This window comes from Protomyctophum bolini (assembly GCF_963924005.1).
Source record: "Protomyctophum bolini genome assembly, chromosome: 6".
NCBI lineage: Eukaryota > Metazoa > Chordata > Actinopteri > Myctophiformes > Myctophidae > Protomyctophum > Protomyctophum bolini.
This window is the reverse complement of record NC_137867.1, coordinates 31,892,814-31,919,234: the sequence shown is the minus strand read 5'-3', so window position 1 is coordinate 31,919,234 and position 26,421 is coordinate 31,892,814. Positions and strand designations below refer to the sequence as shown.

The 26,421-nt window shown below is 40.6% G+C and overlaps 3 protein-coding genes across 6 annotated transcripts; all 3 read left to right on the top strand.

Moving 5' to 3' along the window:
* Positions 1 to 797: 797 nt before the first annotated feature.
* On the top strand, positions 798 to 7,457 carry lgi3 (leucine-rich repeat LGI family, member 3; the record flags this gene model as incomplete). The annotated part of the gene is made up of 9 exons (XM_080766086.1): positions 798 to 1,012; positions 2,070 to 2,141; positions 4,319 to 4,390; positions 5,189 to 5,260; positions 5,467 to 5,538; positions 5,682 to 5,851; positions 5,944 to 6,108; positions 6,201 to 6,291; positions 6,373 to 7,457. 9 exons carry the CDS (start codon positions 798 to 800, stop codon positions 7,100 to 7,102), a joined length of 1,659 nt encoding a protein of 552 aa, XP_080622212.1. The 3' UTR covers positions 7,103 to 7,457.
* Positions 7,458 to 8,604: 1,147 nt separating this feature from the next.
* chmp7 (charged multivesicular body protein 7) lies at positions 8,605 to 15,767 on the top strand. Of its 2 annotated transcripts, XM_080766782.1 has the most exons (10): positions 8,605 to 9,221; positions 10,158 to 10,329; positions 11,439 to 11,624; positions 11,799 to 11,932; positions 12,774 to 12,822; positions 12,915 to 13,034; positions 13,685 to 13,783; positions 13,881 to 13,938; positions 14,036 to 14,320; positions 15,064 to 15,767. In XM_080766782.1, exons 1-10 carry the CDS (start codon positions 8,959 to 8,961, stop codon positions 15,117 to 15,119), a joined length of 1,422 nt encoding a protein of 473 aa, XP_080622908.1. In that variant the 5' UTR covers positions 8,605 to 8,958; the 3' UTR covers positions 15,120 to 15,767. The 2 variants fall into 2 exon arrangements, with proteins under 2 accessions (XP_080622908.1, XP_080622909.1); XM_080766783.1 differs by lacking the exon at positions 11,439 to 11,624.
* Positions 15,768 to 16,830: 1,063 nt separating this feature from the next.
* entpd4 (ectonucleoside triphosphate diphosphohydrolase 4) lies at positions 16,831 to 25,030 on the top strand. Of its 3 annotated transcripts, none has more exons than XM_080766158.1 (13): positions 16,831 to 16,941; positions 17,314 to 17,445; positions 17,564 to 17,755; positions 17,901 to 18,106; positions 18,412 to 18,562; positions 19,491 to 19,594; positions 20,016 to 20,075; positions 20,553 to 20,707; positions 21,204 to 21,370; positions 21,516 to 21,840; positions 22,513 to 22,598; positions 22,692 to 22,853; positions 23,176 to 25,030. In XM_080766158.1, the coding sequence occupies exons 2-13, from the start codon at positions 17,438 to 17,440 to the stop codon at positions 23,408 to 23,410; spliced, it is 1,851 nt and encodes a 616-aa protein (XP_080622284.1). In that variant the 5' UTR covers positions 16,831 to 16,941; positions 17,314 to 17,437; the 3' UTR covers positions 23,411 to 25,030. The 3 variants fall into 3 exon arrangements, with proteins under 3 accessions (XP_080622284.1, XP_080622285.1, XP_080622283.1); XM_080766159.1 differs by having other exon boundaries at positions 17,558 to 17,755; positions 20,553 to 20,683; XM_080766157.1 differs by having other exon boundaries at positions 17,558 to 17,755.
* The last annotated feature ends 1,391 nt before the right edge of the window (positions 25,031 to 26,421 follow it).

Below are 26,421 nucleotides of genomic sequence, written 5' to 3'. Positions count from 1 at the left end.
TCCATCCATACCTCCATATCTGACTGCTTGGCATTGCCTTTGCACCTGCAGCGCTTCAGAGAGCTGTACTGACTGGATGTACCAATAGTATTATCTTTAGTCAATACTGACATGAGGCGTTGCCTTGGTTGCTCTCCCACACCCCTCTGCAGCCTGCCATCGTTTTAAGGGTTCTGTATGCCGTGACAGTAAATAATTCAGTGTCAGGACTGCTGCTGCATACAGGTCCTGGTGCGGAGAGAGCCCTGGTTCGTCACTCCTGCAGTCTATGTTCTCCCTGAGGGGGAGAGAGAGAGAGAGAGAGAGAGAGAGAGAGAGAGCAGCTCCAAGGAAGCTGTGTATCCACACCCACAGAGTACTGCCCTATACTCTTCCCTCTCTCCCACACTCTTGTTCTCTCTCTCTCTCTCTCTCTCTCTCTCTCTCTCTCTCTCTCTCTCTCTCTCTCTCTGTCACACGCACACACGTGCGCGCATGCGTGCGCACACACACACACACACACACACACACACACACACACACACACACACACACACACACACACACACACACACACACACACACACACACTCTCTCTCTCTCTCTCTCTCTCTCTCTCTCTCTCACACACACACTCATTCTCTCTTCTCTCAACTCTTCACTCAGCATCATCAAAACACTGCTGCTGCTATATTGGCTGTTCTCCACTTGGGGAAAACAAAAGCCAAACTTCTAGAAGCTCTTTCACACCCCACCCTGTTCTTCTACCGGGCTCTTTCACACCCCACCCTGTTCTTCTACCGGGCTCTGACGGAAGGATGCTGGAAGTGGGATCGAAAAGGGCTCCAGGATGGCTGACGCTCTTCCTCTTGTCCAACTTGTGCATGTTTTTAAGCCTCCTGGGGGAAACAGAGGCCAAGAGACCCACCAAGATACCCCGCTGCCCCAGTACCTGCTCCTGCACCAAAGACAGTGCCTTCTGCGTGGACACCAGGGCTATACCAAAGTCCTTCCCCCCTGGAATCATCTCTCTGTGAGTAAATCCATGTTTGTCATTCCCCAAGATATGAAGGAAAGTCCAATCCATCCATCTATTTCTGATTTATGAAGGGTCAGCAGATGAGTGATCTGTGTGCGTGGTCTGCTTCATTGGTCTGGGTGCTCTTATTGTGTGAGTTAATGCAAGAAAATTGTCATACTTCATCACCTCACAAAATAATGTATATTTTTGTAATATCTATAATATTATTATAACATCTGGGATTTTAAGATTTGCACACTGCTGTTTGATCTGATGTATCCTGGCAGAGAAAGGTGTACAGTGCAAGAGAGAATTACGTAACCACAATGCACTGCTACAATATTGGTTACTGTAGAACAAATGCAATTGATGTTACCCAGGGTGAATGTTTGTTATGGGACAGGCTCTGCCTATGCAGCACTTCCACCTTTTAACGGATGACAAAATGGGCACTTTGGCGTCTCCAACCCAGCACTCTCTTCTCATTCCTGGACGAGAGTCAAGAAATCCTGGCAGAGAGGAGCACACGCACACCGTTATGAAAGTACAGCAATGAAACTCTGTGGACTGAACTCTAGGGAGTAAAACTAACAATAGATTTCATATCTCACAGCCGAGGACCTACTTGTCCTCTGAGAGATTTAATCTTAAAGAGAGTAGATTGTCTGTAAGTGGAGCACCTGCAATGAAATAAAAAGCTGAGCACTGATCGGGACGCAGTTACAATTTTTTGAGCGTGTTGTAAAGGACGTGCTTTCATTTGCTATTGACCTCATTGATGATGGGATGAATGGGATTTAACATTGGTTAAACGCAAAAGCACAGGCAGGTGGATGTGTCCTCATTTTCACAACAGAAGATGTGAATAAGGAAGTTGTGTTCTGGTAATATTTCCAAACTAATTATTCTGCTCTGACAATCCCATTCAAACATTGTTCATGTTTTATCAAACTTTTTAGTTTATGTTTGCAACCATGAACCACTGATGACTTCAGCTCTCTGAACTTTGTAACAGTAACAGCCAGTGTTGCCTGCATCTAATTATAATAAAATCACCTGTGTATTTCAGGACGATGGTGAATGCTGCTTTCACAGCCATTCCAGAAGGAGCATTCTCTCATCTACACATGCTACAGTTCCTGTGAGTTTTCTGGCCTCCATAGATATACATTTATTGATAGTTGTCATAGCAGTACCGCAGTTATCAAAGCACATATCACTAGTCATCAACTTCTTAATCTTGTTACACTTGCCATTTAAAAAAAAAAACTCTTATCATCATACATCATCTTACATCACATTCCGTGCTCAGTCAATCAAATAATTTCCGTGGTACACACAGACACACAAAGCTGGGCATAGGAGGGGCTAGCGCCAATCAAACATTATGAGGGAGATGTTTTAGTCCTCAGAGAAATTACCATAAAACAAATTTCAGACATATCCTATAAATAGGATTGGATATTGTGGCACATGTGTGATGCATTGAGGTGATAATACTGATAAATCACAGAACTGACATTCAGATGATCATGTCCATTTAGTCAAAAATGGCAATAGGCCTACGTCACTCAAGAGTGAAATAAAGACTAAATACCATAAACAAGAAACATGTGCAGAATACAAAAGAAAACTAGAAATGCACTCTGTCGAGCTGCCAACTTGCGCTTTGCACACAAGTGTGCGCGAGCAGAGTGCGCAACTTACTTCTGACTCCTGTCAACCAGAGCAATATAGTAAGGTAGTGGTGACACTAGCGTTGACTCCCATAGTAACAATGGAATGCGGAAGTGCTTATTCTATCTCAATGGGATAGTACCAGCCATAGGAGCAATGTTTGGAACTATAGCCCATAGGCGCCCGCTTTGCGGCGAGATCAAAGCGTGTCACTACTCTCCTACTAGATTACTCTGCTGTCAATTTACCGTCCCTCCCCCCTTCTGCCACCAGTTTGACTTGACACCCCTTGTCTATTCTATCTAGACCACCCAACGTGTGAGGATGTCTTAAGTATCCTATAAGTTTGAAACTCAAATTGTTTACGTCATCCACATATAGCTGTAGCCACATCTACCAGAGAGCCGCAGACGTTTTCGGCTGTCTCCCAGCTTCTTTTCCGTTTTTTTAGACAGCTGGTAGATGGAAATGAAGCGTTTCCGGGAATCTGTCTGCCGCGGCAACCTGCCGCGGGGGTGGAGCTTCTTTTCCATCCACCAGCTGTCTAAAAACCCAGAAAAGAAGCTGGGAGACAGCCGAAAACGTCCGCGGCTTTCGGCTCAGGTGTGGAAACCCTGTATGTGGGTGCTGTTGCTCGGCCAATCAGGGATTGTGTATTTTTGGTGGCGAGGTGGAGAGGTGGTGGTGGAGTTAGTTGCTTTAGCAGACAGTTTGAGGGTCCAATGGAGTTAAGAGGTTTTGTCCAAAGTGTTTTTATTACTTTCTATTGGTTCAATATTTTCAAAACAACACACAGAGGTAAAGGGTGTTCAATAGCACAGATATATGCAAAATAAATCCCAAACCCCAAAAATGGAGTTAGGTGGTTTCCTCCCGACAGCAACAATATGCAGTAGTAGACAGTAGACACTGAACTGCACTGTTTTACAATGTATAATGCATTTGTGTAAGTACAGACAAAGTTTTAGAACTCAGAGACAGAACATACAGAACATGATGAGTTTCAACACACTACAGTACACTCATACTGTAGGTCTGTCTTCCTGTGGCAGTTGTGAACATTTGTGGCTAAAACATTGCCTGGGCCATTTATGAGATGTATCACACTTTGTAAAACTGTTTATTGTGTTCAAAGTACTGTTTTAATTCTCCTCCTTTGCTTGTAATATATTACAATACATGCATATGTCTTGTTTTACAGAAACAATGACAGGACTGCAGTACTAGAAATGAATGGTTATTGAAAACAGTGGTGACATAGCAGTAATAAGAGTAGTGCCTCTGTATCAGTGTCATTACCAATGACTGACTCCCTTCACTTCTGTTGTCAAACACAAAGACTCAATTGTCTACTCAGATGCAATAGAGAGTGTGTGTGTGTGTGTGTGTGTGTGTGTGTGTGTGTGTGTGTGTGTGTGTGTGTGTGTGTGTGTGTGTGCGCGCGCGCGCGCGCATGCGTGCGTGTGCTACTGCATGCGCACATGTGTGTGTGCTTGTGCCAATGTTTAGGGTCTTCTGAATCACACTCACCTTATGTATGACCTTATCTGTACTATATGACCTTGTATGTGCGTTTTCTTTACTAATATGTTATTTATTTTGTAGACTTTGATTTGATTATTATTCCTTCATTTTTTGCAGTTTGCTGAACTCCAATACATTCAATGTGATATCTGATGATGCCTTTGCTGGTCTGTCTCAACTGCAATATCTGTAAGTGTCGCACTAAACAACTAATGCACCACATTTTGAACAGAAATAAACTGGTGACCATTCCACACAAATATAGGAATTTGTGCAAATCTGACCCTAATCCTCCAACTATAGAGACACTTATGGCCTTGTGTTGTCTGATAGAGCTGAATATACTGTATGCCACTTTGTGAATTGATGGTCTTTAGAAAATGTGAGTTTGCTGATGGCCTTGCATTTGCAGTTTTCCAAAAAGGCCATGCATTAAGCTCCATCAAGTGATTGTGGTGCTCTGGATTCAGCCCAGCTCCAAGCCATTTGCATTGCCAGCATGTACCTTGGCAACCCACTGTGATGGCTAATAAAGTAATATCTCTATATCGCAGATTCTGCTGGCTGAGAGCAGGCTGTGTGCATGTCCTCTATAGCCACAGACAACACAAAGACAGAGTAAGATCAAATGATGCTGACAAAATAGAGCCCTTTTTTCATTCACCCTTGTATCCCTGTAATGAGTAAGGTAAGTTAACAGTTAAAACAACTGTCACATATATTTATTTTTTCAATCAATGGGATGAAAACAAAAACATGACCAAAGAAAATGTGTGTGCAAACATCACCACAATGTTTACTTTTTTGCTCACATTTGATTGCTGACCATAAAGTAATGTTTTCCCGTAAGGTCACCATGTTTATTGAAGAACAAGACCACTCCCCCTCCAGTTTTGAAATTCTGTACAAACTTTGCATGATTGATGATTGCCATCAATGTGTGAAATATGAACAATTCATTCTCTGAAAATGACATCTACCTCCCAGGTTCATAGAGAACAATGACATCCAGGCTCTGTCAAAATATACCTTCAGGGGACTTAAATCTCTGACCCATCTGTGAGTACATTATTACTTTTCTTTTCATAAAATGTATTGTCTGATTATATCATCGTTGTTTTTGTGTTGTTAAGTTGAGGTGCAATGCCCTCTGTCAGTTGTACAGACAGAAAATGGGAAGACAGAGGTCTGCATGAAATAATGATGACATGCTCTCTACAACAAAACAATACATATTCATGAATCCTTTCACTGGAATGTTACAGCTCTCTGTCAAATAACAACCTTCAGTTACTCCCAAGAGATCTCTTCAAACATCTTGACATCCTGACAGATTTGTAAGTTCTGTATACACTTTAAAAATGGACCAAGTGCTTTAAATTGAGTGCCATACCACACTTTAACAATACAACTTTGTTTAATTCATTGTCCAACAATTGTTACAAAGAACAATAATTTTTGTTTGTCACATGTAACTCAGAGACCTGCGGGGCAACTCTCTCCGTTGTGACTGTAAAATCAAGTGGCTGGTGGACTGGATGGAGAAGACCAACACCTCTGTGCCAGCCATCTACTGTGCCAGCCCGTTTGAATTCCAAGGTCGCCGGATCCATGAGCTCACCCCACGTGATTTCAACTGCAACAGTGCAGGTTTGTCCATACACATTTTTAAATTGATGCTGAACATAATGTCAGAACATACCACTTTTAGGCTGATAACCAAATGTGCCTCTCTCTTCTAGATTTTGCTGTTTACGAAACCTTCCCTTTCCGCTCTGTGTCTGTGGAGTCCTATGAATTCAATGGAGACCAATTTGTAGCCTTCGCGCAGCCTGAGTCAGGGTTCTGCACAACGTATACATGGGATCATGTGGAGATGGTTTTCAGGATGTTCCATAATATAACCTGTAAGTAGGCTTTGACTGGCCCTGTGTGAAATTGTTTGTACCACAACATGTTAGAAACAAATTCTCAATGTGTTCCTATGTGTGTCTCTCAGCTCGCTCTGCAGTGTACTGCAAACCTGTTGTAATAAACAACACTCTTTACATGGTTGTGGCTCAACTTTTTGGAGGATCACACATCTACAAGTAAGACATCTATGAGACTATTTTGTTCTTAGTAGTATATACTAAACAGACATTTAACATGAATGAATTATGTTATTACAGGTGGGAAGAGGACCCACAGCGGTTCGTAAAGATCCAAGACATTGATACCACTCGGGTGCGGAAGCCCAACTTTGTAGAAACCTTCCAGCTGGATGGGGAGTGGTACTTTGCGGTAGCAGACAGTTCCAAGGCAGGCTCCACTAGCATTTATCGGTGGAACAGCAATGGCTTCTACTCTCACCAATCCCTCCATCCCTGGCATCGGGACACCCACGTGGAGTTCCTTGATGCTGGCTCTAGGCAGCACCTAATACTGTCTAGTGCCTCCCAGCCCCCGGTGGTTTACCAGTGGAACCGAAGTCAGAGGCAGTTTATGTTTCACTCCCTGATCACAGAAGTAGCAGATGTGCAGATGGTCAAGCACTTCTGGGTAAGAAAGGTTCTTTACCTCTGCCTCACACGTTTCATTGGCGACTCCAAGATACTTCGCTGGGAGGGACAGCGCTTCACGGAGATCCAGACCCTACCATCACGTGGCGCGATGGCCGTGTATCCCTTTACAGTGGGCCTCCGCCAGTACCTACTCCTAGGGAGTGATTTCTCCTTCTCCAGAGTTTACCTATGGGATGACCTCACTCAGCGCTTCCAGCCCTTCCAAGAGCTTAACATGAGAGCACCCAGGGGCTTCAGTTTAGTGTCTGTAGATAACAAGGACATTCTGCTGGCTGCCAGCTATAAAGGCAACACGCTGGCCTACCAGCACCTGGTGGTAGATCTTAGTGCTAAGTAGACCTCTTGAAGGTAAGGTGTTGCTGCAAGCATTTATCAAAATGTGCCATATGTGGAAAAGACTGCAACTTGTCTAAGCCATGAGAGTCTGCTATTTTACCAGATGTTTAAGTGAGGCTAACTAATTATTATTACATGGTTCCTTCTCTGATGATGGTTCTATTCTTAAGCAATACTCATTTAAGTTAACTCATTTGAATACAGCATCAGTATATCAGCATCATGCCACTGTGCAATATGTCACTGCTTTCATAAGCTGAACATGCCTTTTTGGAAACTGTCATGCTGTATGTTTCTTACATGAGGAATGGTGTGCATGTGCATCTACTGAACTGTTCACATTGAATGGTATTTCATATGTAACCTAATTGAATCAAACTGCAGGTTTCGTATGGGTCACTGTAGCTGTCTGCAGACTCTGCATGCCACTTCACAACTGGCATTTGATAGAGCACTAAACTCATTAAGCCAGTGGTTTTCAACCAGTACGTGGTCCGTGGACCACCAGTGGTCCTCGAGGGGGTTCCAGGTGGTCCCCAGCTAATAGATGGAGAGTTGGTAACCCATATATATCTTTAACTCTTGAAAGTATAAAATGAAACCAAATACGCTCTCATGAGTTGACTATTGTTAAAACTATTGTTATTTGCATTATGTAATGTACAAGAAGTTTACACCATTAGATAATGTAAAATAATTGGCATTTTGATCGTTTGGCTGTTATCTCCAAAATATTCTTTAGTTTTGGGTCTGAGAGGCTAAATGTCATCAAATGGTGGTTCGTGGCTCAAATGCTGAATATGTATAATGCTAATGAGCCTTGATATGAAAAGGGTTGAAAACCACTGCATTAAGCAATATAAATTGTTGTAGTCTACATTTACATCATGAGGCAGGCCTGATGGTTAACTGAAGATTTAAACATAAGCTTTTGTGATCACATGTAATGAATGTGCATGTAATCTTATCGCCTATGTTCGGAAGAGCTGATTTAAAAACTGTGGATCAGTCTGTAACCATGCATGACTCTGTAACCAACGTAACTCATATTTATTGAATATTACAATACAACGGGGTTCAACAGGGAATTTAAACCACATCATTCTGAATTTAACTTTCTGTAAAATGTGTAATGATGTCCTGTTGCCTGTATGTATGTAATGCTATAGGTAATACTGAAACTTGCCAGTAGATGTCTGCTGATGCACTTCCAATTTGGTAGAATATGTAGGCTACCAGGCTATATTCACATGGATAGTAATTTGTATTAAATAATAGCAGCATATGCGTATAATACAAATTAAATCATCCACTCCCCTGACTTTTGAGTTTGCTAATTTGCCAATGTATTTGTGAATGAGCCAATAAATTACACGCATGTTTGCTTGGATGCGGAGAAACTGCGCAGCTTTGATGTCCGTCGCCCAAAGCCAAGGAGGTGCGCATGTTCTGTTAATTCTTACTGCCTGGGAGGGTGGACACAACGTCTGTTTACACATAAGCTCCGCGTATTCCTACCGTTCTGTGCTTTAGCTCAATCGCACCATATGTTTTTGCGATGCTTATTGATGAGCTAATGTGTTTATGTTAGCGATCCTGATTTATATGAATCATGGTGAGGTTCACCGTGTAGATGGCAATTTATCTTTACAATAAAGAGACATCTGATGATCTGATTCTGACCTTATCAGAGCCCAGAGTGAACTGTGCCCCGGTAGCTATTTTGCCGTTTAATAGAGTTGTACAGTACACTGACATGGTGCATGTTGGTCTTGTTGGAAGGGGTTGGAAGTAGCTAGGGCTGTCTGTTTACAAGCCGTCTGCCAGCCAGCTAGCTTACATAATTGTAAGTGGAAAATGTCTAATTTCACGGAAATGGCATTGCCACCTGAGTGGGAAGACGACGAACGAATGAATTTCTTGTTTTCCGACTTCAAAGAAAACCGAGATGTGAACACAACAGACTGGGACAGTAAAATGGACTTCTGGTCGTCCCTCGCCATACAGAGCTGCAGGAGTCGGGGAACCGTGTGTGTCAATCTGCAAGAACTGAACAAGATCTTCAGGAGGAAGGGGACTCTGCCTTTGGGCTTGCCTACGGTCATTCAGTCCATGGCCAGGTATACAAAATAATCATTACAGTAGGCGTAGCATAGCAACAATATAGCTATAGTAGCCCTGAAACATGACTGCCATGATGATTATCATGACAGTCATGACGTAACTTCACCCTATTTTTGGCACTCGCTGCATTTACAAGTTTTCCGTATATATAAACATTCAGATTTCAAATATAAAGTACTCGCATTTTCTCCCACGGGTGTTAGTTAGTAGCAGCCCAAACGCTAGCACTGCTGCATCCCGCGTTGTTTAATAAAAAGCATTTTTGTCCGAGCGCCCCGGCTACTTTTTTCAAACAAATGCTTTTTATTAAACAACGCGGGATGCAGAAATTCTAATCGCTGGATCTGCTACTAACTAACACCCGTGAGACAAAATGTGAGTACATTTTATTTGAAATCTGAATGTTTATATATACGGAAAACTTGTAAATGCAGCAAGTGCCAAAAATAGGGTGAAGTTTCGTCATGACTCACGTATGAATACGAGAGTCATGAATCATGGCTATAGCTATAGCAACAATACAATAAATACCGTGAATATAGAAAATAAACGAAATATTCGACAAATCAAGTAAAATCCATACAGGACCAAAATGGAAACAAGCCGTAGTTCCTCCTTGAGTTCAATCCATTAATAGCATTGTATTTGTGTTAAACTGTAGGCCTACTTTCTGTGTTTTTGTACAAACTGTTCATAAAGTATAAATTTAAATCAAGTCAATCCAATGGTATGAAATGCCAGTATACTTACATGTAGATGTAGTGTTGTCCTTCGCTTCACTTTAGCAGATGTAAATAAACTGACAAGACACAACAAACAAACACACTATCAACACACTACAATACACAAGGGCAACATAGCAGTGCTTCCACATTCTTTTTCAGAATCTGTGCATACAGATTACATTTTATTCCTTGTTTCACCTTTTCCAGGGCTGGGAAGGTGCAACGGGAATCTGAGTTTGCTGCAAATGTGGACTCAGGCTGGCTGTCATGGGGTGTTGGCCTGTTACTGGTGAAACCTTTGAAATGGACCTTCTCCACCCTTCTGGGAAGCAGTCGTGTAACTTTGGAAGAGTCGCTTGTTGTCATAGAACTAGTAAAGGTACGTATGTAGAATATAGTAGTGGTTCCTTTTACAAATTGGTTTGCCGCAGCATTAGGCCACGCTCACCATATTCATACCACATCAGGTCAGTTTTTAAGAAACATTTGGCACCTTTTACAGTCTGACCCTGAACTTTCACATACTTTCTGTTATCCCCCCTTTTTCTTAATAAGCGGGGACGTAATCTAAGAGATTCCTTGATTAAAGGACCACTTTTCAACCTATCTTCATATAATAGGTCCTCACTAATAATCATGATAAAATGGCACAATTTTTAAAAACTTAGTCTGTGTCTAATTAACCTCGCCTCACCAGGATTTCCATCCCCTCGGAGGAAAGCCTGGTCTCTGTTTCAAAAGTCTGTATGATCCTGTCGGGAGCGGATGATATCGTTACCGTTACGTCATGTTGTAGTATTGTTTTGTAGTCAACAGGCAGGAACAACAGGCGGCAGCTTTTTTTTATGTGTCATATTTTTTACTATAAGATAATATGCCTTTGTCTACCTGTAGGGCTTAATGGGTTGTTCCCTCTCCATGGTAACAGACTGGCGCGTGTCCTCGCCTCTCTGAGTTCCTCTATATAGCCATTACCGGTTGCTTGTTGTAAACCAGATACCTGATGAAGGTCGTTTAGACCGAAATGTTGTCATCTAATGAAACTACTGCTCTACAAGTGAAAGACAGTGTGCGGGACCCTTTTCTTCTCCGTAGATTATTGCGAATACAGTGAGCACTTACTATGAGACCTAGCAGATCATGTCTGTCTGTTTGTGTGTGTGTGTGTCTGTGTGTCCCCCCTTTGTGCCCATATATGGAGCTGAGTGATTTGTTTGTGATTGATGTAACACACTCCATATTTGGACGTATAGCTGCTTTGGGGACTCCTTATATGGTTATGGCTTAAAAACTTAACTTAAAAATAACTTAACTTAAAAAAATAACTTTCTTAAAAAATCTTTAAAAAACCCAAATATTTACGAGCTGCGTTCGCTTCCCGCGTTTGCGCGTCTTACTGGTCTTACTCTACTAAGTAAAGTTTTTTGGAAACTTTGTCTGATAGGTGTAAAATGTACATTCTTCAGAATCTTCACTTGTGTCTTGCAGGAGAAAGCAGCAGAATTGCTGGCTGCATACAAGAGCAGTGCATTTGCCAGCCGTTCTCTCCTGTCCTTTCAAGAACTTTGTGCACTATCCTCCCATGTTTGCACTGATGAAAGTACCCTCTGTATGGCTGTGCTCCAGCTGCAGAGGGAAAAGCAAGTGATAGTTTCATTGCATGAAGGCGAGAAGGTAAAGCTTAGCCTGAAAACATTAAAGGTGTGAGGTGCACATATACTGTAGTATCTTAAAGACAAATGGTGATGGGAGAGTTTACTCAGTGATAGATTTACTAATACTTTGTGTCTTGTGACACTTGTAATCTGATTTCCATCTATTGTGTTTTTGTGCGTTCACCCATAACAGATTGTCAAGTTTTGTCGCCCTGGGCAAGATCGTGTATCTCCGGTCAGTGACGTAGATATAGGCATCTATCAGCTGCAGTGCAGTGAGAAACTTCTTGGAGAAAGAGTGGATGCACTGGGTGTTGAGTCTGAAAAGTATGACCATAAAGACCTAAACTCGCGCATAAACATTTTACTCTTTTACTTTTACTCTTTAAAACCTTCAGTGTTTATTTAACTCTGAGGCAAAGACATTTTTGATTGGCATACAAAGTCAATACAAAGATTCAAATTGATGCGATGCTACATAGCTACATGGCTCGGATGAACTGGGCTTAATTTCACCCCACGCCAACTGCATGTTTGAAGCTGTGTGTTATTACATTAGTATTCAGTACTGTTTCCAAAATATTTTTTACAAAGATTGACAGCATTCACGTCATTTGTGTGAATAGTCAGAAATTAACACATCTGTTTCTGTGACCCAAATCCTGTCAATTTAATGTCTTTGCCTGCAATTGCCTCATGTGAAGGCACCTTGAGAGTTTAGAATTAAAGGTCTATTTGGTTACATTTGTAGATTTTGTACACTTTCAGAGTTGACAATTATTCTACGCTCAATTATTTATTTGTCAGCCCTACTGGGCCATAACTGTAAAGGCTCATTCATAGTCTGGATTTTTGGTGGTGAGTGGTGGTGAGGTGACCACCTCTCCGGTGGTGAGCTGACCACCTGAGCTGAAATAACGTTGAGCGGTGGTGAGTAAAAACAGAGAGAAGGGCTGTGGGGGTGGCGGTGGTTTGCTCTTCACCGCGGCTTGTGATGTCATTGTAGTTCGGTGGTCACCTCACCACCGAAAATCCAGACTATCAATAACGCTTTAGACTTGATTTTGGTAGCATCACCAATGAAACACTCCCTTGACTGATATTCAGGCCAAGGTCAGGTTTTGAGTGGGATTTCTGCTGATGCTGGATTGTATTATCTGTGTTGCAGGTGCAGAGAAGAAGCAAGAGCACTGCTTCGGGAAGGGAAGAAATCGCAGGTTTCCCACTATTGTCCCATTGCTATACTTGATTATATTGTTGTAACCTTTAATTCCATTTCCCCTGGTCATACACATGGTGTATTCCACAGGCTCTGAGGTGTTTGAGAGGCCAGAAATTGGTTGAAAAGAGAGCGGACAAATTGTTTTCCCAGCTGGAGACTATTAAAGGAATCCTCGACAGAATAGCCCAGTCACAGACTGATAAACTGGTAACTTATTCATATTCAGTGATAATGTTGGTAAAATGCTGTGACATAATTGCAAAACATAATGTATGTCTTAGTCATGTTCATTACATGCTGCCTGATTTACAAGCAGTTCATAACATTAAATTCTTGTTAGGGCTGTGCTGTTATACTAAATGTAATGGTCAGTTTGGTCTTAATTGACTGAGTCATTTCCTTAATGACTCATTCATTAACTAATCGATTAGTCAATGACTAATAATTGACTATGCTTTTTTGTTGAAGACCCGACAGCCCTAGCTCTTGTTGAGAGTTAACCTGTCCGTGCTGAATGGACAGACTTAAAGGCATAGTTCACCCCCAAAATGACTTTTTCCCCCCTCCTATCGATTTCTCACCCCATGGAGGCTTGAATTCATGGATATTTTGTAGTTTTTGTCTCATTCCTAAACCAATAATTTGAGAAGCAGCAGTTCCAGAAGGAGACACATAAAGGATACTCTTTGCTGCAGATGCTAGGATTATTGTTTACCTGGTATCCCAATTTACTCTGTTTACCTTGTTTATTGACTATAGCTCTTGCTTACTCTGCCTATTCTGTTTTGGCACTTGTAAATCTCTCTAGATAAGTGTCTGCTAAATGCCTACATTTTAATTGTAAATTGCTTTTGTAGGTTTTACAAGCGTACCAGGCTGGAGTAGCTGCCCTGCGCCTCTCTCTTAAAGATGTGTCAGTGGAGCGTGCTGAGAGCCTTGTGGATCAAATTCAGGAGGTCGGACTCGTTAAGGAACAAGTTATATAACATTTTGCTGTTTGTTTTCATGTTCACACCACTAAAATGTATTTTCTATTCCCTTTGATATAAGCAGTTATGTGATACTCAGGATGAAGTGAACCAGATTATAGCTGGTGGCGGGTCCAGCTCAGGTGTGCTGTCTTTTTTTGAAATGTTAACTTTAAATTATACACAATCAAGTAACTGTTTCAGTTTGATTTTAAGTCTGTAAATCTGTTGTGGATACAGAGGACACAGAGGAGTTGGAAGAAGAGCTTAAATCTTTGTTGGAAGACTCAAAGTCAGATGGCATCTCAGGTTTACCTGAAGTCCCAACCAACCCTCTATCGCCAGATGGCATCTCTGGTTTACCTGAAGTCCCAACCAACCCTCTATCGCCTGCAAGGGAGCCTCAGCCAAGTCTCCCTGGCAGCAATCTGCTGAATTATTTGCCAACTGTACCTCAAATCTGCTTCAATATTACTGATGAGGAACTGGAGAAAGAATTGAATCGCCTAACCCTTGCAGACTCAGGTTAGCTTGCTGCTCCGTTCTCTAAAAATAATCTACCCGTTAAGGTCCTTACACAAATACACACCAGGGGCGTCATGAAAAAAAATGTGGAGGACAGGAGGAGACAGGAAGTTCTACAAGATGTTTTTTTTGTTTGTCAACGTAGCTTTGTTGTGGTTTCAGTCTTATGTTGATGAGAAAGTATGCAGATGGAACAATGGAAATGAGTCAAAACAGATAATTATACATGATGAGTGTTTAATGAAGGGCATAGCATTATTTAAAGGAATGGAGTGTCACAATAGTTTGACTAAGCCTAACCCTGATCGGAGGTGGTGAGGAGGTCTGATGGTGAGGCTTGATGTGGATCAAGGGTCTCCATGAATTTTGCTTGTTGAGTGTTCTTATAATTTAGTTGTTATTGTTATTATTGGACACTGAAACACTTTTTCTCAACTGATGAGAATTTGATTTACTTGTCCAGTTCCGCCCTCCTTTGCCTTGATTGAAGTATTTATTTACAATTTGCAGAATTACAGTACATTTCAAGTACAACTCAATACAAAAACTGTTAACTGAGTGGAAGTGAAGCATTACACTTTGGTGGTCCTTCTCAACAGATGACATGCCAGATGACATGCCATGTTTCTATCTTTTCCACTGTGGTCACATACCTGTATTGATAATGTACAGTACCCAACTGTGAAATTAATGTTCCTTATGTCATTATCTATTTTGCTCTCTCTCTCTGTCTCACACACTAGGTTTTCAACATAAGGAAATGTCTTCACCAGCAAAGAGGTTAGAACCTGCGCAATGATGGCGAAAACAAAGAAATACCAGTTTCAACTCCTAGACCCCAGGAAGAATAGCTGCTGTGTTTCACAGTAAGCTAATAGGGATCTAATAAATAAATCAAAAATAGTCCTCATAGATAGGTTTGAACAAATCTGAATTGTCTTAAAGGCCAGAATCCTTAAGCGTAAATCCTAAAAAGTAAAATGGCAGTTACAGGGTACTAGAGAGAGAGAAAGTTTGGGCATGGCACTTTCCTTCATCACAAATTAAAACTCCTTTGCCGTGGTGGCATGCCAACAAGTATGTGTTTTTCTCATCTTGAAAGTTGTTTTCGCTTAAGTTATGTGGAGGTCAACGGCAATGTTTTTAACCCTGTTGGTGTGCCATCACAGTTAAAATGTGTAATATTTTCAAATGATTTTAAACAGCTTGCCTTTTCTATGGTGTGTTAAATGTATGTATAGTGTGATGTTTGTAAATGTCCAGCATGGACAATACCGTGTTTTAAGTGGCCTTTTGAACTTAAAATATACAATACGATACTAAATAATCATGCCAAAGTTCTATTACATACAACTGCAAATAGGCCTACTGCAATGCCTGCAAGTGTTGAGTAGTAAGACCACTAAAGACCACTTATTATCAGAAAATAAAGTTTATTTTAAATATGGGTTGATTGTTTCTTTTGTGTAATTTTGTGCACAATGAATGTGTAATACTGTATTATGTTAACCTTTATTACTGGTCAAGATGTATGACTTAAATAGAAAATCGTACTTTTTATGTAACTGTTTCCAATGTAATTGAGAAATTAAAAAAGAACCAACAAGGTTTCCAAAAATAATGGATCTAGAAGTTAATCTCTCAAGAAAATAATATTAAATATTAGTGGTGGAAGAAGTACTCACATTGTGCACCAATCCCACATTATAGACAATAGGCTAATAGCCTATAGACAAGTAAAAAGTCTGGTATTCAAAATGTACTTCAATTTGAGTAAAAGTACAAAAGTATTTGCATTGAAATATACTTAAATACTGAAAGTAAAAGTACTCAACTCATTTAGCAAAATGTCCCATTTCACAAGTTTCCAAAACATGAACCTTGGTTGAAAAAAAACGAAAGTTGTCCTTTAACTATTCTTTTCAAATAGCCTTTAAAGTATGCACAGGGCTGACGTGGTTAGTCATGTGTTGTAGTAATAATCAAAATCTAAGTAACTATAGTAGTAACGTTTTCAAATGCTTGTGGAGTAAAAGTACATTTGCCTTTGAGATGTACTGGAGTAATTACTTGTGTAATAACACAAGTTAAATAGTGAATATTGAGGGAAAACTCCAGTAAAGTAAGCGCATCAAAATTGTATACAGTATAGACTAGACTAGAGTATACAGTCAAGTACTGTATAAGACTTAGTAAGTACATGTACTGTCTCAAGTAACTTGAGTTATATGTACAATGAGTTCCCAGATTTACAATAACAGTAACGCGTGCTTGTAGAATGTAGAAGATCTGTTCTTTTGGGCAATATTGACAGTATTGTGTGCTTGTTATAAGCAGAGCCAAGCCATATATATAGACAGACCTATTACATGGCTGTGGTTATAAGCATAGATCTATGGATTCTATCATTTCTATGCTATAACTTAGAGTCTTAGACCATTGATAGGCGCCACCTCCACGGAAGATTTCCTTCCAGACGAGGTAGAGGTAAAATCAAACGTACCCACGACTGCCACGTCACTGAGCAGCAGAGACCTGCGTCGCGATTAGCTTCGCTAGCGGCTAGAATATATCATCTGGACGGCACCACGATTTTTTTTACCCGAAAGGGTCTTAAAATCGTAAGTATGAAACAAATTTACAGACCGTGTTCTTAAAACGTGTTTTTGTTTAACAGACAGGTTAGTAGAGTAGTAGTAGTAGATGTTTATCTGTTGCTGGCTAATGCTGCTTCAGTGTATTTGAGTTTAATCGTGTCTTCACCACCCTTACAGACCTATGCGAACGAGAATACAATGCATGCATGCAGGCAACGTCACAAGTTACTTAGAACGTTATGTTTGCGTTTTGATGCCATCATGCCAAGTCGATTTTGACCACAGCTGAACATGTCTTTCCCAAAACAGCGTTCATCCAGGTTGGCCTAAATGTAGCAACCACTTTTGAACTATTGGTCTATTGCTCATTTGTTTCCTTATTTTTTGTGTTGTCAGGGTAAGATCATGGCTAGAGTTAAGAGAGAAGAAAAGAGGATGGGGCTCTGGTGCTACCAACCTCCAGCTGGCTGTCCCATGACTTCTATAATGATCTAACGACTTAAAGACGATACACCGCAACATGGGAAGGTAGGTTTACTTTGCCCGTCCAATTGGGCTTGAAAATGCAAATTATTTAATTACATTGATTTAGCCAATTAGCCATCAATGCATTCAGTCTCTCCTTTCCATCTTTTGCCAGGATCAGCTTCTCGTGCCTTTTCCCAGCATCGTGGCATTTCAGTTTACCATCTCATCTTATTCCTCGGATCCTACTACCTTCTGTCAGACAGTTGTTCTTTATCGGTCTGGCAGTGGGCGTGGTGGGACTCATTTACCTCTTGCTTGTCATTGGAAAGGGACATGACAGCTGGATCAGAAAGGAAAGCCATTTCCACAGGTGAATTAGTGAGAAGTCACATGAAGATACTCTGTGCACTCTGTTTAGCTTGAAATATAATTGAGTTTTTCAGAATGCATGCAACGAAGCAAGTTTATTTATTCATCCTAATTTGTACTAATTTGGGGGTTTTGGTCGTAAAAAGGCATTTGGCCAGGCTCACCGATGTGGAGGCCACGGACACCAGCAACCCCAATCTCAACTATGGCCTTGTGGTGGATTGTGGCAGCAGTGGCTCTAGGGTGTTTGTGTACTGTTGGCCCCGGCACACTGGTAATCCTCATGAACTGCTGGACATCCGACAAATGAGAGATCAGCACCGCAAGCCAGTGGTTATGAAGATTAAGCCAGGTGAGACAAGAAGCTTGAGGTTTTTCATGACTTACAGTGGCTTTGTATGAACCACTGTGACCTGACCACACCACACTTTCTAAAATCAAAAGATAGATTATGTAAACAAGTATACTAAATTCTATACTAGAATTTTAGTATTACCAAATGGTGCTGATATTAGTAATTGTTTAAAAAAAAAAAAGCACCATTCAATCAAGACCATAGGCCGGGGCTGTCAATGATGGTCTTGGCCCACTACAGAATGCTGAACCTGTTTGTCTGTCATAACCCTATATTTAATCATTTTGTGTTTGTGCTCACAGGTATCTCTGAACTGGCCACAACACCTGAGAAAGCCAGTGACTACATTTATCCATTGCTTAGCTTTGCAGCCCAACATATCCCAAAAAACAAGCACCAGGAAACACCCCTGTACATCTTGTGCACAGCTGGAATGAGAGTCCTTCCAGAAAGGTAGGCCTTATTTATACTAATGCTGCATTCACCCATGTGGTGACAAAGCAACACGATACAAGACATTTTCAGTGGAAGCCAGCGACATGAAGCTAACAACTGATCCCCAACACTCAAATTGTTACTGTGTGACTGGCATGACGCGCTACAAACATAGTTCAGCTGGCTTCAACTTTGTTTTGTGCTCCAATGACGCAGTGAAGGGACTTGAACTGTCAATCAGTCGTAATTATGTTTTTGTTTCACTATTTTCACTCCCTCAAAATTCCTGCTTCATTGTGTGAAAGGCAGAAAAGCCTGTTAACCACTTCCCCTGTGGCTTGACCAAAACTTGATTGTGACCCGGCAGCAATGTAGCTCCTGGGCACGCTTTTTGCTTTATTTTTGCATTATTCTGGGCAGGCTAAATCGTAAATCTTGATGGATTTACAAATGGGTTGGTTTATTACAAACGTTATCAACATGGCTATGATTCAGGATGCTTATCTGCTTAATGTTTATTTTATTTTATATGAATGTCATATAGAAGCATAAGTATGAGGCGGGAACCCGTTTTGGTCTACAAGCTCATACGAGCTTGTAGGTCTGCTATTTAAAAAAAACCGAAGAGCGACTGACATAGAAGACATTTTTAGAATCTGATCTCGGGTCAGAATGAAAACAGTCAGGATGTAGAAGACATTTTTAGAATCTGATCTCAGGCCTGAATGGGTTAAGTACATGCCCCATAGACACAATGCTCACAATGAGTTGTGAGCTTGTAGATTGCCTATTTTTAGCAAAGATATTTGGTGTACAGGGGAGTGAGAAAGGTATTGAGCCTTGGTGACCCTCTGGGACCCCAGTCAATGAAGTATACACCCACAACTGCTCCACCCGCCTGAGGAGCACTCCTCACTGCTCACTTTGCCTTATTGTTTTATCTCAGCCAACAAGAGGCACTTCTTGAAGATCTTCGGACGGACATCCCAGTCCACTTCAACTTCCTGTTCTCGGATTCCCATGTGGAAGTAATTTCTGGCAAGCAGGAAGGTAGGCAAAATGAAATAATTGAGGGGAAATATAAGTTTTAGGAGCCAATAACAGGATACCTATAATGCCATATTTGAAGTATAAGATTTTAGCAGCAGAATAGTATACTTTGTAAGCAAACTTAAAATATTAGGGACAAAAATATGTAGTGTACAATTAGACAATAGACATAATAGTGCAAATATGTGCTGATACAGTAGGTGTGGCAAGGATGTGTATACTGTAGCATATATCTATAGATTATGTAAATGAAATGTATGTCTACAGTACATACAAAATATTTGGTAAGAATGTCCAGCTGTGACAACAGAAGAACATCCTATCTGACTGAGATGGAGTGGTTATAGATTGCATTGTGGTTATAGTACAACATATTTGTGTTCTATAACTTCCCAAATGTGTTTTGTTTCTACTATTAAAGGTGTGTATGCGTGGATTGGGATCAACTTTGTCCTTGGAAAATTTAACCATGTACATAATGGTAAGTGCCCAAACAGGAATGTACAAATTAGTTTGCATGGCAATGTGTGTCACAGTCATATCCGTATTTGCTGATATGACTGGAACAGACACAAGCTATGTGTAATTTGTATTGTGGAGAAGGTTGGCCTCTTTTTCTAATACATTTAGAATTTCACCACACCATCAAAAAACTGGGTAATATGACATTCACTTTAGTTAATGCATAAATAAGTACAATAAACCCATGCCATGGCATGGCATGCGAAAGATAAATTTACAGTATAACACAATGATGATCTAACAGATTCTCTTTTGTGCTGAATAAAAATGTATGCATGTTAAATGTGGCAAAAGCGTTATATTTCCTAAGAGTTAAGCTATCGTCAGTCACACACCCACTTAATTATTATTGTGTTTCTAAACGTTCTATTGGCTTTGTGGTTAGTTTATATTAATTTGCTTAACATGTGCCATGTTTCCCTGGTTCCTAAACCAGAAGGGGAAGCCGTTGTAGAGGTGCAGGTCCCAGGCAACGACCAGCAGGAGGCAATGGTGAGGAAAAGGACTGCTGGTGTCCTGGACATGGGTGGCGTCTCCACGCAGATCGCATACGAAGTGCCCAAAACTGTAAGCTTTGCTTCTCCACAACAGGTTATTATCCACAACCAATTCAGTTTTTTGTGCTGTCTCTGATTTTGTTGCTCACCCCCCTTTCTTTTCTTCTCCCCCTTCCACTCACCTCAACTTCTGTCATTACCTGGTTAACACCATTTCTGTCCTGTGGAGATAAAGTACAGTACTCTTCATCCAGTACTGTAACACATGAGGTTATCCATGACGCACTCAATTGAGATTTGGGGTTGTTTACTTAGCATTTCAATTCTTATCCATTGATGGTGTACTACGTGCTGCATGTTCTCCTCCTTGTGCACATTGTTTTCTCCCTCAATGCTGCCTTATGCCATTCAACTCCAGCTTCACGTGTACCTCTTTAGTTTGTTGTAGCCTCATCTAATTTAGTATTTATGTATATTAGACTTGTGGGTTTTTCTGAAATATAGATAACTTGCAACAGTTAATGGAGATAACAAGATGCCTGGATGTGGGCCTTCATCATCATTTCCTAGCTGATTTATATGTCTTATAGGAGGAAGTTGCTAAGAACTTGCTGGCAGAGTTCAACTTGGGATGTGACGCGCACCGCACAGAGCATGTTTATCGTGTGTATGTGTCCACCTTCCTGGGTTTCGGTGGGAATGCAGCGCGCAAAAGATATGAAGACAACCTTGTTAGAAATTCTGCGACTCGAAACAAGTAAGAACATTCTTGGCTCTGATTTCCAGATTCTTTCTTTTGTTTTTCTTTTAAGACTGTTGACTGACACAGTTTACACAGTAGGAGCATATACCATTGTTATTATGCCTTATGGCATGTTTTCCATTATTAATCCTTCCACCAGGTTCTTAGGCCAGCATGTAGGTGAGACGGCCGAGTCGCCCCTACTGGACCCATGTCTACCCACAGACCTACAGGATGAGGTTGGACTGACTGCCCAGAAGCTGTACTTGCGAGGCACAGGGGACTTCGATCAGTGCAGACAGCTGCTCCATCCTTTTCTCAACCACACCAACGAGACCAACACATCCCTGAATGGGATCTATCAGCCACCTATTGACTACAACAACAGCCAGTTCTATGGCTTCTCCGAGTTCTACTACTGCACAGAGGATGTGCTTCGGATGGGTGGGGATTATAATTCCTCCACATATGCCCGAGCTGCCAAGGTAAGCACTTTCCCGTCCCCTTTCATGACGACGCCAGGCCCAGGAAATGAATCCCAATGCATTTTTCCCATAGGCATTTCAAAACGTATTTATTTAAATACCTTTTAAGCGTCGTACGAAGCCAACTCTTGTTGTGATAAATCATGACAACACACACAATATTTTGGACCAAACAAAGAATTACAAAGAAGAAAAACAACAAAAAAAAGTGTTGTAACCTGCCGTTTTTTTCTACTTTCTAATTCTTTGTTTGGCCCGAAATGTTTTGTTTGTTGTCATGATTTGTCACGACAAGAGTTGGCTTTGTCCGTGGCGTAAACGTCTTTAAATAAATACTTTCTGAAAAGTCTGAGGAAAATGAACGGGATTTATTTTCCGGGTCTCTCGAGGGGGCGGGACTGCGACGCTCTATAGCAAAGCCTACTGCGCGCTATGCATCGATGAGATGTCTTGTAGTCTCTAGCTGTAGCTTGTTGAAGTTTAACCCTTAAAGTTGAATGAGGGACAACACTAAGTATCATATCAACTAAGTATCATTTAAAAAAATATATATATAGATAAGATTGATGGATATACAAATTCATTTTTGGATTTGCTATGTAATTAATAATAGAATATTTCAAATCACTGTAGTAGAGAAGTTAATCTGGCTGGACTTTATTACATCCCCAGAGTTATTGCGCCACCCAGTGGAGGATTTTGAAGGAACGCTTTGACTCAGGCCTTTATGCCTCACATGCTGATCTTCACAGGTTGAAGTAAGTTGCACAATCAGAGAACATTCCTTGTTGGTTTATAGGCTTACCACTATATCCAATCTTAACATTATGTCATCAACATTGTTTGTGCAGGTACCAGTGTTTTAAATCATCCTGGATGTATGAGGTATTCCACGCTGGCTTCTCTTTTCCTACAAAATATAAAAATCTGAAGACTGCACTGTTGGTTTATGAAAAGGAGGTGCAGTGGACACTTGGAGCCATCCTCTACAGAACACGTTTTCTTCCACTGAGGTAAGACGGATATTTAATTAATACAGTGGTTGGAAACAGCGGGGGTCACAGCAGTAACAGGCGACAGTGATCTGTTCACTTATTGGCTCAAAGGTGAGCACCAAGAAGGATTAGCATTTAGTGGCATGGCATCTTAGCTTTTGGTCCAATGAATCGGGTCCCTTATGCTGGTTCCAACTACAGCCGAAAATATGCATACACCAAGCAGAAACACTATTTCCGCCTGACCGTTGGATTTGTGCATTTCAAGCTTTTATACTCGTTAGTATCACCTCTCTTGGCTAAGCCTTTCTAACAAAAGTGTTTGAATTTCCTCTTCCAGAGACATCCCGCAGGAGAGCCTGAAAGGAGTGCATTCCCACTGGCGGCATAGCTTCTCGTTTGTCAACAACCACTACTTATTCCTGGCCTGTTTCCTAGTCGTGCTGTTGTCCATTCTGCTGTATCTATTGCGTCTTCGTCGCATCCACCGACGTGCAGCACAGCGGTGCACCCCCTCCTCTGTCCCATGGTTGGAACAGGGCCTGGGCTCCCCTACTCTTCCTCTCACTCTTTAATACTGAAAGTAGAGCCTTAAAGCCACTGGAAACCCAAATTCATGATCTATGTAATTTAGCGGCTTATGTACATAATAGTAAGCAAAAAAAGTATTAAACTGGTATCCATCTAAATTTGAAATATTGTCATTTAAGTTTTACAATCTTAGGTTTGAGGATGGGTGTGGTTATGCTCAGATATTTATTACCAAAATTATGCAATTCAGCTAACCAATCAAAAATCCACGTCAGTGGAACAAATCTCTCTGTTCTCGCTCAGTCTGAACCAACTCATCTATCATCACGTCAGCTGATCACATAGTATGTCTTCCATGATCATTCAAACGTTACAAGAACAATCCCTTGCTTCTATGATGAAGTCCAAATAAATACAAATTTACCACAAAGTCAAGTTGAACAACCCTAGTTTTACAAAGGAAACAATCTGTTTCTTAAGGTGCATGAAAAAAGAAGTAGCCACTGCTGTGTGACTGTTGAGATTTCAGTCATAATGTAATCTATTATACCTAGACTGTCTTCAGAAATGCTCTTTTTCCCACTGTTATGAACGTTTATTTTCACTCTTAATAATATGACACTTAAGTTTGTTATCATAATACATTCATTTTTATTAATTTAATTTTCCAGGGGTTTTAAGGCACAATAGACAATGTGTTTGATTCTCCCAAGTCAGTCTTCTCTGCCCTAACCCAAGTACATTGAAGAGAGAGAGAATAATGAGATGAACATTTTTGCATGATGCATTTTCAGACCTGGTTCTTTTTAAGATTTTTATTTAAAGTTTGTTAACTTATTTTGAAAGATATTGAAACCTATGCCTTTCATGTACTACAAATGTGATTGAGTTATAAAAAAGTATACATATTCTAGCCTTATATGCTTCTACTCCATGACGTTCAAATGGCAGCTGCCCCTATTTTCTATGGAAAATGAAAATGTCAAAGGCAATTCGCAGTTTGCAGACAATTTCTGCATTAGTCCATGGAATCTCTGTTTTAGTGAATATCATGACTCAAGATCCATCATCTGGGGATTTTCTTTTTTAACTTGTCTTGTGTGAGCACTTTTATTTTGCCTTTTTAGATGCATGATACGTTTTGTGTGGTTCTTTTTTTGTGTCAAATGGTGTAGGTTAACTGCCATTTCCACAGTAACCTCTGATCACAGATGCGTTGCCAATCTGGCACGAATGCAATATGATGATTTTATTGTGGAAAGGAGCACTTTGTGTGGAAAAAAGAAACAGAATGTATGGTACTGCTGTGCAGGAAGGGTATTTTGTCATGTAATGTGTAGCCTTGGAATGGCTACACCAGTGCAATATTTCTTCTCGTCTTATCACTGTAGAGACTGCATTTCACATCAGTTTAATTTACTCTGTCAATCACTGTAGACATCCTCATGTCATGGGATGTGGTTCGATTCATTTTGATACACTTCCATGCATTTACAGATATACTGAGCTTCATTTTCTGGAGCTCTCATGATCACTGCTGTAAGGGATGGTAAATGAAAGCACATATCCCATTATTTTTTATTAAAGTGTAGTTAACTGTTTGCACAAACAAGAGATTTTGGCAACCCTATTGCAACTCAATAATAAAAATGTATTATACTGTGTTTTTCTTTTCTAGTTTCCTAAAAGTTTTGGAATATTGGCAAAAAAAAGCAAGCTTCTGATCAGAAGGTTTCTTGCTCAAGTTCCTAATTCGTCTTGGATTTATCTGAATTGGATGAAACAATCTAGCCCCCCACACACACATGCTTTTAAACTGCTCTTGGGCAAGGCTCTTTACTGGCAGTTGCTTTATTAGACCTATAATGGCTAAAACGGGAAACTATTTTACTGGATATGTTACCATTACAAACTGGTGACTCCACATTAGAAAGGAGATGCAGTATTGTGCAACAATAGGTTTGCCATCCTAATGGCTGAAATTAAAGCTGAAGTTTAGTGATGGGTGTTTTATCAATTTAACAGTATGCTGCAGACAGTCACTAATGCCCATGTCGCATAAGTACCAACACCATCAGATGACATGGCAGTGATGGCACCCAATGCCCAAGCTTAAGTTATCAATAAACTTAAGCTTAGGAACTTGCCACCTGTCACCAGATTTTTGCACATCAAATTTTAAACACATTCCTAGATGGTTTGAAATGTGATTCAAAAATCTAAAGATGCCTCAGTCTACTCTGAACGACTTCGTAGACTACTCAGTATATGACATATGGTGCAATTTGGTGCTCAAGCTAAAATAAGGTCAAGGACATTGGGGTCATCTGGTAACCTGGCTTAATCTTGACCTATCACCATAGGGTAATATGTAAATGTATTAAGTATCGTAGTAGGCTATAAGACTTATGAGAAAACAAAATAATTAAAAAATATATAACCGCTCTTTAATAATTCAGGTCTCCTGTAGCAGAACTGAGGCTGTAGTTTACTAACTGGAAGTGTGATGGCCAGCTGTAACAACACTGGACAAGTGGGCAGTTTAGAACCTCAAGTTACTTGTGCTGACTGCTGAGTCATGTCTGCTTTGGCGAACAACACACCCACAGCACAGCGACACTGCAGTGTGTGGGAGAAGCCATGAGTGACATAGGATACTTAACAGATCCTGCCAATTCACAACCAATTAATTAAGAGTCAAGACAATGATCAAACATATCATACATCAATAAAGACCTACATCAACCTGTGGAGATCAAATATGCAGTAGATTTTTTTTAAACAAACCCTCCTACATTTTGACATTTTTTACTTAGTTTTACATGGTAAAATAGGCAGCACTGCTGCCTGTAATTGTAAAGGCACTATCTATCAGTATGCCGTAATGTCAAGACTATCTATCAGGGATCATGCACCTCCATTGAAGCCCCTGAATTGGGAATCAGCTATGTCAAGGCAAATGTTACCTATTAGTCCACTTGCCAGAATGTGAAGTTGAGCATGTTGAGTAGCTACACCAAAGTTTTATGTTAGAAATGTTGAGTATGGGTCCCCA

Coding starts and splice junctions, on each gene's coding strand:
- chmp7 (XM_080766782.1), top strand. CDS start 8,959: ATGTCTAATTTCACGGAAATGGCATTGCCACCTGAGTGGGAAGACGAC. Junction 13,939..14,035: donor TGGTGGCGGGTCCAGCTCAG/GTGTGCTGTCTT, acceptor TTGTGGATACAG/AGGACACAGAGGAGTTGGAA. Junction 14,321..15,063: donor CCTAACCCTTGCAGACTCAG/GTTAGCTTGCTG, acceptor CTCACACACTAG/GTTTTCAACATAAGGAAATG.
- entpd4 (XM_080766157.1), top strand. Junction 18,563..19,490: donor ATGAGAGTCCTTCCAGAAAG/GTAGGCCTTATT, acceptor GTTTTATCTCAG/CCAACAAGAGGCACTTCTTG. Junction 20,708..21,203: donor GCTTTGCTTCTCCACAACAG/GTTATTATCCAC, acceptor TATGTCTTATAG/GAGGAAGTTGCTAAGAACTT.